The sequence below is a fragment of the Oreochromis niloticus genome, linkage group LG6 (genome assembly GCF_001858045.2).
Source record: "Oreochromis niloticus isolate F11D_XX linkage group LG6, O_niloticus_UMD_NMBU, whole genome shotgun sequence".
In the NCBI taxonomy this organism is placed as follows: Eukaryota; Metazoa; Chordata; class Actinopteri; order Cichliformes; family Cichlidae; genus Oreochromis; species Oreochromis niloticus.
In genome coordinates this window covers 24,746,614-24,762,603 of record NC_031971.2, presented here as the reverse complement: position 1 = coordinate 24,762,603, position 15,990 = coordinate 24,746,614, and the positions used below count along the sequence as shown (strand labels likewise).

The 15,990-nt window shown below is 41.0% G+C and overlaps 2 protein-coding genes across 5 annotated transcripts in view; both read right to left on the bottom strand.

Annotated features, from left to right (window-relative positions):
• Positions 1-858: 858 nt before the first annotated feature.
• Positions 859-6,548, bottom strand: LOC102080914 (ubiquitin carboxyl-terminal hydrolase 26-like). Of its 3 annotated transcripts, none has more exons than XM_019359783.2 (16): positions 4,958-6,548; positions 4,705-4,760; positions 4,297-4,396; positions 4,105-4,188; positions 3,933-3,988; positions 3,641-3,775; positions 3,461-3,520; positions 3,229-3,360; positions 3,013-3,136; positions 2,773-2,924; positions 2,568-2,667; positions 2,351-2,427; positions 2,067-2,175; positions 1,910-1,967; positions 1,576-1,733; positions 859-1,489 (listed from the first exon to the last, which is right to left on the bottom strand). In XM_019359783.2, the coding sequence occupies exons 1-16, from the start codon at positions 4,982-4,984 to the stop codon at positions 1,484-1,486; spliced, it is 1,434 nt and encodes a 477-aa protein (XP_019215328.1). In that variant the 5' UTR covers positions 4,985-6,548; the 3' UTR covers positions 859-1,483. The 3 variants fall into 3 exon arrangements, with proteins under 3 accessions (XP_019215328.1, XP_019215326.1, XP_019215327.1); XM_019359781.2 differs by having other exon boundaries at positions 860-1,489; positions 3,641-3,778; positions 4,958-6,544; XM_019359782.2 differs by having other exon boundaries at positions 863-1,489; positions 3,461-3,517; positions 3,641-3,778; positions 4,958-6,531.
• A 3,705-nt stretch (positions 6,549-10,253) lies between these two features.
• The window catches only part of LOC109202437 (ubiquitin carboxyl-terminal hydrolase 37-like), an 8,062-nt gene continuing 2,325 nt past the window's right edge, over positions 10,254-15,990 (bottom strand). Inside the window, exon 7 of one of the 2 annotated variants that reach the window (XM_025907782.1) lies at positions 10,254-10,863. In XM_025907782.1, coding sequence (XP_025763567.1) covers positions 10,858-10,863 — 6 coding nt within the window. In that variant the 3' untranslated portion in view covers positions 10,254-10,857. Of the gene's footprint in view, positions 10,864-15,075; positions 15,148-15,990 lie in introns of those variants that run through there. The other variant, XM_025907781.1, reaches the window with a different exon arrangement.

Genomic DNA, 15,990 nt, shown 5'->3' with positions numbered 1-15,990 from the left:
TGGAGAGCATAGAGCCGCTGCGTCTGTGCGCGCCGCCATCTTGCATTTTTTGCACGTTTGGATGTGCATCCAGTGGTGTCAGCTGGTGAACCAGTAGGGACAGACCAGCTGGCCATTCCAAAAGCGCCTTTATGCCCCTCACCATTAATGGAGGTCCCATTTGAGCGCATTGGCATGGACCTCATTTTATCGATGAGAAAAAGAAAGTCTTTAGTTCAGCTGTTGTTAACTGATCTTGACTTTGTTAATCAAACGTTGTAAACCTGCTTTCAGTGTGTCCTGTACATGAGTTCATTCAGTAAACCACAACACGGTGTGTTTTTTGACCTGATGAAGTTCAGCCAAAACAGGAAACATGCAGCAGGAGACAGTAACTTGTTAAAATGTTATAAAAGGTACAATTAAAGATTTTCACCCTATAGGGTTGTCAGTGATCCAAGGATAAATGTCTAATTTGGTCAAATTTTATATACCATTTCTGGAGAGAGTGCAGTGGAAATGTTGTCACTTCTGGACTTTGCTACTTGCAGCTAAACATTTGCAGCTAAATAATTTATTTAACAGCAGAAGCTGCAACTGATCGAGGGAATATTTGTCTGAAAACTTCAACTGAAGTCGAAGGGTGCCAGTGCTCCAGCTTACCATCTTTACCTGAGTAAATCGGTTTGTTGAACAATCTAAACGGTTGATTCAGAAACTTCTGTGACATCAACTTAACTAAGACTCATAACAAATTTCACAAAACACAGCTGAATACTTTTATTATTTTTTTATTAGTTATTTTGATTTTAATAAAACAAAATTTAAAAAAAAGAAACGAAAAAAAATGTTTTCTTTATTTTATTTTATTTAGTGCTGTCAGTGTTAATCTCATTTTAACGAGATTAACACTGAGAGCACTGATTTTATTATTAATTTATTTGTTTAATTGTTTGTTGTTCCCAGAGAGCAAGCCAAACACTGGTCCACAAAAGGACTGTCTCTAGTAGTGGTGCACTACTAGTAGAATTTCTTTTAACCTCCTAGGACCTGGTGTCCACATATGTGGACATCACATTTTGGGTTGTCCACAACATTTTGCTCTACAAAGACCTGATATCTATTTAGGAGGACATTACACAGCCACTGTTCAATCGAAATTTAAAATGAATGTCCTCATATGTGGATCTCATGTTTTGAGAAGCATTCATCAGGTCCCAATCAACCCAAATGGCACAGAGAAATTAAAAATGCATGCCATGATAGAGTTCAGGTCTTAGGAGGTTAAAAATGTCTCTGCTAATGAGACCAGTGAATGTGGGGCGACGGTGGCAAGAAAAAACTCCCTCCTGGAGGAAGAAATCTTGGGAGGAACCAGGCTCTCTGGGAGGACCCTTCCTCCTAAGGCCAATACTTACCTGCAGTCTGCGATGGTGGGCTGGGACGACTGTTGTTCCTTCTCAGCATGATGATGACCTTATCATGCTTCCTTCCATATCCTGCTTCAGAACTGACAATGAAGACAAAACTGGTTAACAAGGTAATAGCACATTTAAAAATTCACTCACTTCAGGATGAGATGCTGTGTCTTCTTACGTTTCTCTTGTAAAACAGGATGTAGGCCGAGTTCTGCTGTTCTTCACAAGCTGCAGATCCAGTTGTGTGGAGCACCTGTGCGTCATTATAGGTGAGCCAATTATCCGATGTAGAGTATGGACTCTCCTCGGGATGGACAGAATTACAGATGTAGTGTCCTGAAATCACATTAAGACAAATGAATCAAACTTCTGGAAGTCGACTGATTCAAGCAAACAGTGATTTTGACTTAGTGCTTCTCAGAACATCAAAAGCTTTTGTGTGCGAGTCCTTCACTGAAAAGTAGCAAATTCTGTTAAATCATTTTCTGCTTGTAACAAGTCAGTTGTTTTACCTGATTCTGTGCCTCCATAATGACTGATGATGCTGACAAGACTGTAACAGCCACCACCCTGAGAAGGAACAAATCAAAAGAGTGTTAGTTTCATAAAGTCTCACATCAGTGCGATAATTAAGCTGATTCTCTGAGATGTTCTGCAGTCTGTTTTTACCTGATTGGATGGCACCACCAAGTCCCTCTGCAGCCTGACGGGGTCATCCACCTTCTGAATCTCATAGGTTTGTGTAAAGCCAAACCTCTTCAGGTGCAAGATGAGAACTCTGGCAAAAAGAAAGAAAAACAAACAAGGTACAAAATAAGAAGAATGAGTGTCAAACACAAACAGGAGATGGGAGAAAATGACTGCTCAAGTACTGTCTCGAAAAACTCTGATGTTTGATGCGCCACAGTTTGGAAACCTGGTCAGTCGATCAATTCTGATGTGACCTTACTCACCTTGGCAGTGTATCAAAAGATGACTTCAGTTCTGAGGTCGTCCCTCCACAATCACAGCGAAATTCTATTTCTTGTTCCTGAACAACAGCACAGAGAAAACAGGCTTTATGGTAGAAAGAAATCACAACATATGCACACACACATACACACAAACACTAACAAAAAAGGTGTGTTAAGATCGGTGATACTACAACTCTACTGGAATTTGTGATCTTACCTTCAAGTATGTCTCTAGCATGTCCTCAACAGACCCCTCTGGAACCAGGTCAAGAGACAAGCTGGTGAATTCCTCTTGCTGTGATGATTGGTGACCGCAGCTACACATTTAAGGAGTAACATAGTTAAAGTAAAGATCAGGTAGGTGGAAACGAGGTATATGACGATATTGCAACCAGCTCTGTGTTTCTGAAAGACACACTTACCCCTTGCATGTCCTCATGTTTTCCATTTTGAAAACGTGATGGTCTTCTACTGGGCAGGTATAATTTTGGCCCAGGAGAGCTGCGTTCCTCTTCAGGTGAGGTGAGAGCCTTTTGACCTCATTGAGGAACAATGTTAGGAATTCATGAGCATCCTGAAAGAAAAGCACAGAGGAGATTTAAAGCAGAACATCAAAATCAGAAAGTAAAGCAAAAAACGAAATGTCCAAATAGCTGACGCACTTTCTGTGCACTGCCTGTGTATTCAGGAGCTTGACTGCTGAATGCCTTCTTAAAAGATCTCAGGTGGTGATCTTTAAGGCCATAATCTGTTGAGTCATGACAGTCCCTGATGTCAGTGAGCCTTCTGTAGAAAGGAAAGGGTAAACAGACATTTCTGCTGTTAGATCTCTTTGTTCTTCAGGTTTCTGAAGAAAGTAGAAGGTTGACGTAGCGCACCTTAAGAGCTGAGCTTCTGGGACTGCGCTCCACAAAACCTCCTGACGGCTGATGTCTCTAATGAAGTCCTCAATGTTGAGGAGGCTCTGCAGGCAGGAGTTCATGTAGCAGGTGTTTCCGATGTTTGGAAACCTGACACACACGCACAAAGTTTACAGTATCAGTGTAAAATAATTCATTTTCTCCACTTTGTTAAAGTGAGCTTTGGTCTTTGTGCACCACGTGTACTCACCCGAAGCAGTCTGTAGTCTCAGTTTGATTTTCTATTGTTTTTCCACCGCAGACTCCACTGCTCCAAAAAGGTAAAAACACAAGCAAACAATTAGGAAAGATGTCAAGACGCTGAGCAGTGTATGTGCATGTATGCATGAGCTTTGAAGGTTAAACATTTTGGAGGACGTTTTTCTCTTACCTGTTAAACACATGCTCCCATCCACTCTCTTGGTCCAGAAGCTCCATAATCAAAGTGTCCCAACTCAGGTCTGCTGGGATCTTTTCAGTGGTGTTTTTTACCTGATGGGAGCTTTCACCACATTCCTTACCTGTGCTGCTGGATGTAGAAAGAAGAAAAGAGTCAGGGATGCATCGCAACACAACAAGACACCAAACAAACATTCTCTCTCTGGAGAACAGCATTCGACTATCTAATGCTTATTTATATAAAGAATTTTGCTTTAAAGTGAGAAGATTAAAGTTTCCCTCACCTGTCACTGATTTTATCAGGTTCCCCTGTCGTTTCAGGAGCAGCCTGCCTTTTTCTCTGTAGAAAGAAACCAAAGTACAGGACATAGCCGTGTGCTTCATTGCTCTTAATTGCTCTCATTTAACTGTGATGAGTAAATGCTTGATGACAGTGACTCTTTCCATAAAACATACCTTCCAGAATTTAAAAAGAGACCAGCGAGACTTTTTTTGTGTCTTTACAGTGGTGGTCTCTGCCTCTGAATCGCTGTCAGTTTGCTGCAGACGACGAACAAACATAATGTCATTAAAAAGTAAAGTCACTTAAAACTAACAAGTACATTTTAAAGAGAATGTGCATTTCATATGTTTTGTGTAAAAGCAAACCGAGGAACAGCAGAAGAAGTGCCTCCATTTTCTCTTCTTCTTCTTCTTTTTACCATTTTCAGGGTTAGTTGGTGTGGCAGCAACAGAAGCATCCGGGATGCTGATGAGGACAAAAGTGTAAATGTTATTTTTCAAAGTGGAAATTTTTAACAAGGAGTACATGCTGGAGACTGCACATAAAAATGAATAACTGTAATGGAACAAAATCATGTATTTTTTACATTTACACATTTTCAAACACTAATCTCTGAATCAATATAAATAATAGACAAGACTAGAAGTAGTAAAAAAAATATGTAAATGCACAAGGCAGAAGAAAAACACCAACAAAAGGGAAATAAAACAGCTCCAACTAAACCACTGCTATAAATATCTCCAGCAGCATTAAAGAGTCGCGCATTTCTTTACCTCTGTTGAGACGTAGAAGGAATTTCCTTCTCTGCCACGTTTTGTTTGTTTGATTTCTGTTTAGAAACAAGAAAACCAACATCAGTAATGGCATAAAACAAAGTTTATGGTATGAAAATTCAAAATCCTTCATTTGGTTCAAAATTCAGTTTTTACAGAAATCATCCATGAAGCTTCATTAAAAGTTTCAAAAATGCTTATTTACCATAAGAAAATATTTAGAGAAATGTGCTGCAAGTCTCTTCAAACTTACCTTTCTGTGAAAAAGAAGTTTAAACATCTTTGGACTTAATGTGATCGCAGTGAAAATCTTCTCAGCTTTGCAAAAGTTCAACTGAAAACAAGCTGTCAAAGGTTGTGTATTTCTAAACTTTCAGCATAGAATGTTCATACCCTGAACACCAAGCATCATCATTATGATGTAGGGGGCTAATTTGCATATTTTGGAATGTATGCTCATTTGAACTGTATGGTACTCGTCTCTAAGCAACCCCTAAAAAATACAGGTCAAGTCAATTCAAGTGGCTTTTATTGACATTTTAACCACGTGCAGTGGTACTGTACAGAGTGAAATGAGACAGCGTTCCTCCGAGACCCTGGTGCTACATATGACATATAACGGACAAACCCAGGACTACATAAAGTGCAGTGTGCATAAATTGCAAAAATAAACAAGACAAAACAGTGCAACACTAGACAGCACAGGACGATACAGACACAAGACAATGGAAATGTGCAAAATGCTGAGTATTGTGCAAAAGTAACTTGGTGTCTGTGTGTGTGTGTGTGTGTATGAGTGTGAGATACTGCAGATAAGTGCTTGGTAGTGACGTGTGTGAAGGTGTGCGTGTGCCAGTTCAGTCACTGAGTGTTCAGGAGTCTGACGGCTTGTGGGAAAAAACTTTTCCATAGTCTGGTAGTGAGGGCCCGGATGCTCTGGGACCTCTTTCCAGAAGGCAGCAGGGTGAAGAGTGTTTGAAGGGTGTGTGGGGTCCTCCACCAAGCTGGTGGCTTCGTGGATGGAGCGGGTGCTATAAGGAGGGGAGAGGGGCTCCAATGATCTTCTCAGCTACTCTCACTATCCGTTGTACGGTACTGCAATCCAATACGCTGCAGTTACCATACCAGACAGTGATGCAGCTGTTTAGGATGCTCTCGTTAGTCCCACTGTAAAAGGTGGTGAGAATGGATGGTGGGAGATGGGCTTTCCTCAGCTTCTGCATGAAGTAGAGACGCTGCTGGGCCTTCTTGGTTATGGAGCTGGTGTTGAGGGAGCAGGAGAGGTTCTCCGCCAGGTGGACACCAAGGAATTTGGTGCTCTTGACAATCACCATGGAGGATCCATTGATGTTAAGTGGGCAGTGATCTCTCTGTGCTCTCCTGAAGTCAACAATTTCTTTTGTTTTGTCCACATTCAGAGACAGGTTGTTGACTCTACACCTCTACAGATGGCCCCCAGTGCAACCCTTCAGCCTCCTAGTAAATGCACCTATGGTACAAATTTAAACAACCTAGGAGACTTACTTCTTGTCACCGAGTTGTAGCATTCACAAGATTTTCAGAAAACTTGACCTTTGAACTTGAGGTCAAGGTCACTGATATTCAAACTGACCCCAGAACTTTAGTAGATGCACCAATGGTATCAATTCAAAATCCTACGCCCCTCGTTCTCGAGTTATTGTCTTGACCAAGCTGAGTATACAATTATGAAACAATCGTTTTCCATTTTATTTCACTATCTGTAACTAAGACAAATAAACAGTATTCGGGACACAAGTTACTATTAAAGTGGTTAGTGAGACTCCACATCTGATAACAGTATGATATGATGAAACTGAAGGGTGTCTGGGCACCGAAAAAAAGAAAGAGATTGGATCAGGCTGCAGCTGGCGTGCCATTCTCTCACTACAGGATGAGACGCTGTGTCTTCTTACGTTTCGCTTGTAAAACAGGATGTAGGCAGTTGTGTGGATCACCTGTGTGTCATTATAGGTGAGCCAAGGATCTGTTGTAGAGTGTGGACTCTCCTCAGGATGGACAGAATTACAGATGCAGCAGCTGTTTCCGATGTTTGGAAACCTGACACACAAACACAAAGTTTACAGTATCAGTGTAAAATAATTCATTTTCTCCAGGTTGAGAAGGTGAGCTTTGGTCCTTGTGCACCACCTGTACTCACCTGAAGCAGTCTGTAGACTGAATTTTATTTTCCATTATTTTTCCACCGCCCAAATGTTTCACTACGCTATTGCAAAAAGGTAAAAAGACAAACACACAATTAGATGCTGAGCACTGAGCACTTTCACTACATTCCTTACTTGATGCAGAAAGAAGAAAAGAGTCAGGGATGCATAGCAAGCACAACAAGACGCCAGCAGTCCAGACTTTTCACCAACTGAAGACATTTGCAGCACCATAAAAATGACAGAGAAGACCTGGGACTATGTGAAAGGGTGAAGTGCTGCATTAAAGTTGCAATGGTCCTATCTTTTATACAGTCTATGCTTCACTCTATTAAGATGTGATTATTTCCAAAGGTCCATCTGAGTGTGCAGGTGCCTTTCCGTGATTGGTGGATCCATGGAACGGACCATACAGATTGGCTAATGACCTGGAGACAACATATAAGATGACACCACCATGGACCTCAACTGGCAGGCTTTGTGTTACCCGTTTCTTTATACAGGAGCATGTAGGGGTGGACTGCCTTTTTATTTGATTGCCCTTTTCTCATGTTTTTGTTAGTTAGGGAGATAAGACATTGTCATTTGGTTTGATTCTTTTCATAAGTAAGTTTGGTACATCCTTTAGATAGGGTCCCTTTTGTTTGTTGTTTTTGGTTCCACCCTGAAGGTATAGTCCGCTCCTTTCCTTTGTTAGAATTCAATCACTGTAAATAAATCACCATCAAAATTGTACTGGTTGTGTGATGTGCTGCTTGGGGTCAGACAGGGGTGGATCACCCTTATATTATGGTCTGGCCACCCCTAGACAGGCCATAACACTAACTAAAATGAAAATGAAAACTAGACTTATAACTGGCTGGCTGGTGTCCTTACCGGTGACCTTGGGTCTGAACTGTGGGCTCCTCCTTCCAGGTGTTCGTACTGCCTGAGTGGGACCAAGATGTGCCGTCTTGCCTCTGTTGGGTTTTCTGCTCAGCATGCAAGTATCCACTTCTTGGCGTTCGCTGTTGGTTGCAGCCACTTGAGGTTTCTGGGCTCATTTGGGTTCTCAACACTGGGTGACTTTGATGGGAGTGAAAGCTTCCTCACAACATAAATCAACACACTACCTGCTTTTGTTTCAGATTTTTTCTTTATCCTTGACAACATGTTAGGTTACTGGGTTTCACTGTAATGCATTTTGTGCTCCAAAAGCTGTTATTTTGTGCAGCTGTGCTCCAAGAGCTGTTAGCATGACTGTTTTAATCATTAGATTGTGCCACACCAGCACCTGAAAGAAAAGCTTTGAGTTTGATTTTGTATTTTTGTTTTGCAGGCACTCAGGAGAATAAGTCATGATGTTCTTGTGTTTGTCATGTTAGTATCTCAGTGCTTGTCAATCACCAGTCAACAGTGTCGCCACTGTGAACAACATCCTGCGACTGCTCGAGCCAAACCTTCGAGAAGTCCCTGCAGCCGCTTCAAAACTCGTCACTGAGCTTGATCTCTCTTTTAACACGCTGGAGACAATAATGAAAGATGACTTTCTTTCATATGTTGCTTTGAGGGCTTTGTTCATGAATAACAACAGAATCAAAACCATCCATGAAGAGGCATTTCACCCGCTGATTAATTTGGAGAAACTGGACTTCCACAAACCAGTTGGAGACTTTGTCTCCTGGATGGTTTCAGAACCTGATTTCTCTCCACTATTTCAATCTTTTGGGAAACAAATATACAACACTGGGTCTGGGAAACCTTTTCCTGCCACTGAGGAGCTCGAAGACCCTCCATTTTGAGGACCTTTACTTCAGTCTGTCAGTGAAAGGGATTTTTTTTTAACCTTGAAACTGCCCTGACCCTGGCCAAAGACCAGCTGGCCACCTGGCCAGGTCAGTCATGGATATTCACAAATACCCCGTAGTACCAGTGGAAATGAAATATCGGGGGAAAATGCAGAGAGTAACGGCTGCGGTTAGCTGACGGCCATCATACCCCTTAAATCTGAAAACTGATTGGTCGGGATTTAGTAGCTCAATAGGCAGTATGTAGGCCTGCACACACGACCAATAGGGACACGTGGCGTTTGGGCCGCGTTCAGATTGCCCGTTCCAGCAATTTGCTACACAGAAGATAATGGCACTATGCAATTCACCCTTTGATCAAATGATGAGAGCTGATAGTCAAATAGTGCGCCCTGACATAGCACTGACATTTCCACATGTTGTAACCAATGACTGTAGAAAACAGTCACTGGTTGTAACGAGTAGGGACAGACCATGTTCAGTGTGTCGTGACACTTGCACAATGGAAGAACACACCCACTTGTTGGTGCCAGAAGAGCCACTGAGAAATGATTTTATTAGCTGGCTCATTACAACTCGAAGGCTGGTCACCTGGAATGAGATAAGACTCTGGAGCCAATAATTGCCCGATTTTACTGGCCGGGAATCTGTTTTAGACTTAGAGCTTTTTATTGTCATTGTGCAGTTTCTTGCACAGTGAAATTGGGTAAGTGGAGAGCATAGAGCCGCTGCGTCTGTGCGCGCCGCCATCTTGCATTTTTTGCACGTTTGGATGTGCATCCAGTGGTGTCAGCTGGTGAACCAGTAGGGACAGACCAGCTGGCCATTCCAAAAGCGCCTTTATGCCCCTCACCATTAATGGAGGTCCCATTTGAGCGCATTGGCATGGACCTCATTTTATCGATGAGAAAAGAAAGTCTTTAGTTCAGCTGTTGTTAACTGATCTTGACTTTGTTAATCAAACGTTGTAAACCTGCTTTCAGTGTGTCCTGTACATGAGTTCATTCAGTAAACCACAACACGGTGTGTTTTTTGACCTGATGAAGTTCAGCCAAAACAGGAAACATGCAGCAGGAGACAGTAACTTGTTAAAATGTTATAAAAGGTACAATTAAAGATTTTCACCCTATAGGGTTGTCAGTGATCCAAGGATAAATGTCTAATTTGGTCAAAATTTTATATACCATTTCTGGAGAGAGTGCAGTGGAAATGTTGTCACTTCTGGACTTTGCTACTTGCAGCTAAACATTTGCAGCTAATAATTTATTTAACAGCAGAAGCTGCAACTGATCGAGGGAATATTTGTCTGAAAACTTCAACTGAAGTCGAAGGGTGCCAGTGCTCCAGCTTACCATCTTACCTGAGTAAATCGGTTTGTTGAACAATCTAAACGGTTGATTCAGAAACTTCTGTGACATCAACTTAACTAAGACTCATAACAAATTTCACAAAACACAGCTGAATACTTTTATTATTTTTTATTAGTTATTTTGATTTTAATAAAACAAATTTAAAAAAAAGAAACGAAAAAAAATGTTTTCTTTATTTTATTTTATTTAGTGCTGTCAGTGTTAATCTCATTTTAACGAGATTAACACTGAGAGCACTGATTTTATTATTAATTTATTTGTTTAATTGTTTGTTGTTCCCAGAGAGCAAGCCAAACACTGGTCCAGAAAAGGACTGTCTCTAGTAGTGGTGCACTACTAGTAGAATTTCTTTAACCTCCTAGGACCTGGTGTCCACATATGTGGACATCACATTTTGGGTTGTCCACAACATTTTGCTCTACAAAGACCTGATATCCACTTAGGAGGACATTACACTGCCACTGTTCAATCGAAATTTAAAATGAATGTCCTCATATGTGGATCTCATGTTTTGAGAAGCATTCATCAGGTCCCAATCAACCCAAATGGCACAGAGAAATTAAAAATGCATGCCATGATAGAGTTCAGGTCTTAGGAGGTTAAAAATGTCTCTGCTAATGAGACCAGTGAATGTGGGCGACGGTGGCAAGAAAAAACTCCCTCCTGGAGGAAGAAATCTTGGGAGGAACCAGGCTCTCTGGGAGGACCCTTCCTCCTAAGGCCAATACTTACTGCAGTCTGCGATGGTGGGCTGGGACGACTGTTGTTCCTTCTCAGCATGATGAGGACCTTAACTTCCTTCCATATCCTGCTTCAGAACTGACAATGAAGACAAAACTGGTTAACAAGGTAATAGCACATTTAAAAATTCACTCACTTCAGGATGAGATGCTGTGTCTTCTTACGTTTCTCTGTAAAACAGGATGTAGGCCGAGTTCTGCTGTTCTTCACAAGCTGCAGATCCAGTTGTGTGGAGCACCTGTGCGTCATTATAGGTGAGCCAATTATCCGATGTAGAGTATGGACTCTCCTCGGGATGGACAGAATTACAGATGTAGTGTCCTGAAATCACATTAAGACAAATGAATCAAACTTCTGGAAGTCGACTGATTCAAGCAAACAGTGATTTTGACTTAGTGCTTCTCAGAACATCAAAAGCTTTTGTGTGTGAGTCCTTCACTGAAAAGTAGCAAATTCTGTTAAATCATTTTCTGCTTGTAACAAGTCAGTTGTTTTACCTGATTCTGTGCCTCCATAATGACTGATGATGCTGACAAGACTGTAACAGCCACCACCCTGAGAAGGAACAAATCAAAAGAGTGTTAGTTTCATAAAGTCTCACATCAGTGCGATAATTAAGCTGATTCTCTGAGATGTTCTGCAGTCTGTTTTTACCTGATTGGATGGCACCACCAAGTCCCTCTGCAGCCTGACGGGGTCATCCACCTTCTGAATCTCATAGGTTTGTGTAAAGCCAAACCTCTTAAGGTGCAAGATGAGAACTCTGGCAAAAAGAAAGAAAAACAAACAAGGTACAAAATAAGAAGAATGAGTGTCAAACACAAACAGGAGATGGGAGAAAATGACTGCTCAAGTACTGTCTCGAAAAACTCTGATGTTTGATGCGCCACAGTTTGGAAACCTGGTCAGTCGATCAATTCTGATGTGACCTTACTCACCTTGGCAGTGTATCAAAAGATGACTTCAGTTCTGAGGTCGTCCCTCCACAATCACAGCGAAATTCTATTTCTTGTTCCTGAACAACAGCACAGAGAAACAGGCTTTATGGTAGAAAGAAATCACAACATATGCACACACACATACACACAAACACTAACAAAAAAGGTGTGTTAAGATCGGTGATACTACAACTCTACTGGAATTTGTGATCTTACCTTCAAGTATGTCTCTAGCATGTCCTCAACAGACCCCTCTGGAACCAGGTCAAGAGACAAGCTGGTGAATTCCTCTTGCTGTGATGATTGGTGACCGCAGCTACACATTTAAGGAGTAACATAGTTAAAGTAAAGATCAGGTAGGTGGAAACGAGGTATATGACGATATTGCAACCAGCTCTGTGTTTCTGAAAGACACACTTACCCCTTGCATGTCCTCATGTTTTCCATTTTGAAAACGTGATGGTCTTCTACTGGGCAGGTATAACTTTGGCCCAGGAGAGCTGCGTTCCTCTTCAGGTGAGGTGAGAGCCTTTTGACCTCATTGAGGAACAATGTTAGGAATTCATGAGCATCCTGAAGAAAAGCACAGAGGAGATTTAAAGCAGAACATCAAAATCAGAAAGTAAAGCAAAAAACGAAATGTCCAAATAGCTGACGCACTTTCTGTGCACTGCCTGTGTATTCAGGAGCTTGACTGCTGAATGCCTTCTTAAAGATCTCAGGTGGTGATCTTTAAGGCCATAATCTGTTGAGTCATGACAGTCCCTGATGTCAGTGAGCCTTCTGTAGAAAGGAAAGGGTAAACAGACATTTCTGCTGTTAGATCTCTTTGTTCTTCAGGTTTCTGAAGAAAGTAGAAGGTTGACGTAGCGCACCTTAAGAGCTGAGCTTCTGGGACTGCGCTCCACAAAACCTCCTGACGGCTGATGTCTCTAATGAACTCTTCAATGTTGAGGAGGCTCTGCAGGCAGGAGTTCATGTAGCAGGTGTTTCCGATGTTTGGAAACCTGACACACACGCACAAAGTTTACAGTATCAGTGTAAAATAATTCATTTTCTCCACTTTGACAAAGTGAGCTTTGGTCTTTGTGCACCACGTGTACTCACCCGAAGCAGTCTGTAGTCTCAGTTTGATTTTCTATTGTTTTTCCACCGCAGACTCCCACTGCTCCAAAAAGGTAAAAACACAAGCAAAACAATTAGGAAAGATGTCAAGACGCTGAGCAGTGTATGTGCATGTATGCATGAGCTTTGAAGGTTAAACATTTTGGAGGATGTTTTTCTCTTACCTGTTAAACACATGCTCCCATCCACTCTCTTGGTCCAGAAGCTCCATAATCAAAGTGTCCCAACTCAGGTCTGCTGGGATCTTTCAGTGGTGTTTTTTACCTGATGGGAGCTTTCACCACATTCCTTACCTGTGCTGCTGGATGTAGAAAGAAGAAAAGAGTCAGGGATGCATCGCAACACAACAAGACACCAAACAAACATTCTCTCTCTGGAGAACAGCATTCGACTATCTAATGCTTATTTATATAAAGAATTTTGCTTTAAAGTGAGAAGATTAAAGTTTCCCTCACCTGTCACTGATTTTATCAGGTTCCCCTGTCGTTTCAGGAGCAGCCTGCCTTTTTCTCTGTAGAAAGAAACCAAAGTACAGGACATAGCCGTGTGCTTCATTGCTCTTAATTGCTCTCATTTAACTGTGATGAGTAAATGCTTGATGACAGTGACTCTTTCCATAAAACATACCTTCCAGAATTTAAAAAGAGACCAGCGAGACTTTTTTTGTGTCTTTACAGTGGTGGTCTCTGCCTCTGAATCGCTGTCAGTTTGCTGCAGACGACGAACAAACATAATGTCATTAAAAAAGTAAAGTCACTTAAAACTAACAAGTACATTTTAAAGAGAATGTGCATTTCATATGTTTTGTGTAAAAGCAAACCGAGGAACAGCAGAAGAAGCGTCTCCATTTTCTCTTCTTCTTCTTCTTTTTAACATTTTCAGGGTTAGTTGGTGTGGCAGCAACAGAAGCATCCGGGATGCTGATGAGGACAAAAGTGTAAATGTTATTTTCAAAGTGGAAATTTTTAACAAGGAGTACATGCTGGAGACTGCAATAAAAATGAATAAATGTAATGGAACAAAATCATGTATTTTATACATTTACACATTTTCAAACACTAATCTCTGAATCAATATAAATAATAAACAAGACTAGAAGTAGTAAAAAAATGTAAATGCACAAGGGAAGAAAAACACCAACAAAAGGGAAATAAAACAGCTCCAACTAAACCACTGCTATAAATATCTCCAGCAGCATTAAAGAGTCGCGCATTTCTTTACCTCTGTTGAGACGTAGAAGGAATTTCCTTCTCTGCCACGTTTTGTTTGTTTGATTTCTGTTTAGAAACAAGAAAACCAACATCAGTAATGGCATAAAACAAAGTTTATGGTATGAAAATTCAAAATCCTTCATTTGGTTCAAAATTCAGTTTTTACAGAAATCATCCATGAAGCTTCATTAAAAGTTTCAAAAATGCTTATTTACTAAGAAAATATTTAGAGAAATGTGCTGCAAGTCTCTTCAACTTACCTTTCTGTGAAAAAGAAGTTTAAACATCTTTGGACTTAATGTGATCGCAGTGAAAATCTTCTCAGCTTTGCAAAAGTTCAACTGAAACAAGCTGTCAAAGGTTGTGTATTTCTAAACTTTCAGCATAGAATGTTCATACCCTGAACACCAAGCATCATCATTATGATGTATGGGGCTAATTTGCATATTTTGGAATGTATGCTCATTTGAAATGTATGGTACTCGTCTCCAAGCAACCCCTAAAAAATACACATACCTCTACAGATGGCACCCAGTGCAACCCTTCAGGGTCCTAGTAAATGCACCTATGGTACAAATTTGAACAACCTAGGAGACTTACTTCTTGTCACCGAGTTGTAGCATTCACAAGATTTTCAGAAAACTTGACCTTTGAACTTGAGGTCAAGGTCACTGATATTCAAACTGACCCCAGAACTTTAGTAGATGCACCAATGGTATCAATTCAAAATCCTACGCCCCTCGTTCTCGAGTTATTGTCTTGACCAAGCTGAGTATACAATTATGAAACAATCGTTTTCCATTTTATTTCACTATCTGTAACTAAGAAAATAAACAGTATTTGGGACACAAGTTACTATTAAAGTGGTTAGTGAGACTCCACATCTGATAACAGTATAACACACTGCTTAGTTATGTAAAATTGTCATCAATAAATGTGCTCAAAACAGAAGCTACACTGGCTTTAAAAGTTTTTGTTAACTCTGACTACCTGTCCGCTCTTACCTGTTCTTTTGCTCTCTGCTGTCTTCATCCTCCATCCAACTCTACAGCTGTTGTTAGGGATGATACGATGAAACTGAAGGGTGTCTGGGCACTGAAAAAAAAGAAGAGAGATTGGATTAGGCTGCAGCTGGCGTGACATTCTCTCACTACAGGATTAGACGCTGTGTCTTCTTACGTTTCTCTTGTAAAACAGGATGTAGGCCGAGTGCTGCTGTTCTTCACAAGCTGCAGATCCAGTTGTGTGGAGCACCTGTGTGTCATTATAGGTGAGCCAAGGATCTGTTGTATAGGTGGACTCTCCTCAGGATGGACAGAATTACAGATGCAGCAGCTGTTTCCGGTGTATGGAAACCTGACACACAAACACAAAGTTTACAGTATCAGTCTAAAAAAATTCATTTTCTCTAGGTTGAGAACGTCCTTGTGCACCACGTGTACTCGCCTGAAGCAGTCTGTAGTCTGAATTTTATTTTCCATTATTTTTCCACCACCCAAATGTTTCACTACGCTATTGCAAAAAGGCAAAAACACAAACACACAATTAGACGCTGAGCACTGGATGTGCATGTATGCATGACATTTTAAGTTTAAACATTTTGGGGACGTTTTCTCTTACCTGTTAAACACATGCCCCATTCATTCTCTTGGTCCAGAAGCTCCATAATCCAAGTGTCCCAACTCAGGTCTGATGGCATTTTTTCAGTGGTGTTTTTAACCTCTCGGGAACTTTCACTACATTCCTTACTTGATGCAGAAAGAAGAAAAGAGTCAGGGATGCATAGCAAGCACGGCAAGACACCAAACAAATATTCTCTCCCTGGAGATAAGCATTCGACCACCTAATGCTTATTTTGACCAGCAATTTGACTAAATATTAAAAGTACTTACCTGCGTTGTCTGTAATTACACCCTGGGGGGATTCTGGTT

What these genes read in the sequence shown, in the direction of transcription:
- LOC102080914 (XM_019359781.2), bottom strand. Translation starts at nt 4,984, where the DNA reads ATGTTTAAACTTCTTTTTCACAGAAAG. An exon ending in AACTTCTTTTTCACAGAAAG is followed by an intron (nt 4,761 to 4,957) that starts GTAAGTTTGAAG and finishes GTTTCTAAACAG; the next exon opens with AAATCAAACAAACAAAACGT. An exon ending in TCTTTTGATACACTGCCAAG is followed by an intron (nt 2,176 to 2,350) that starts GTGAGTAAGGTC and finishes TCTTTTTGCCAG; the next exon opens with AGTTCTCATCTTGCACCTGA.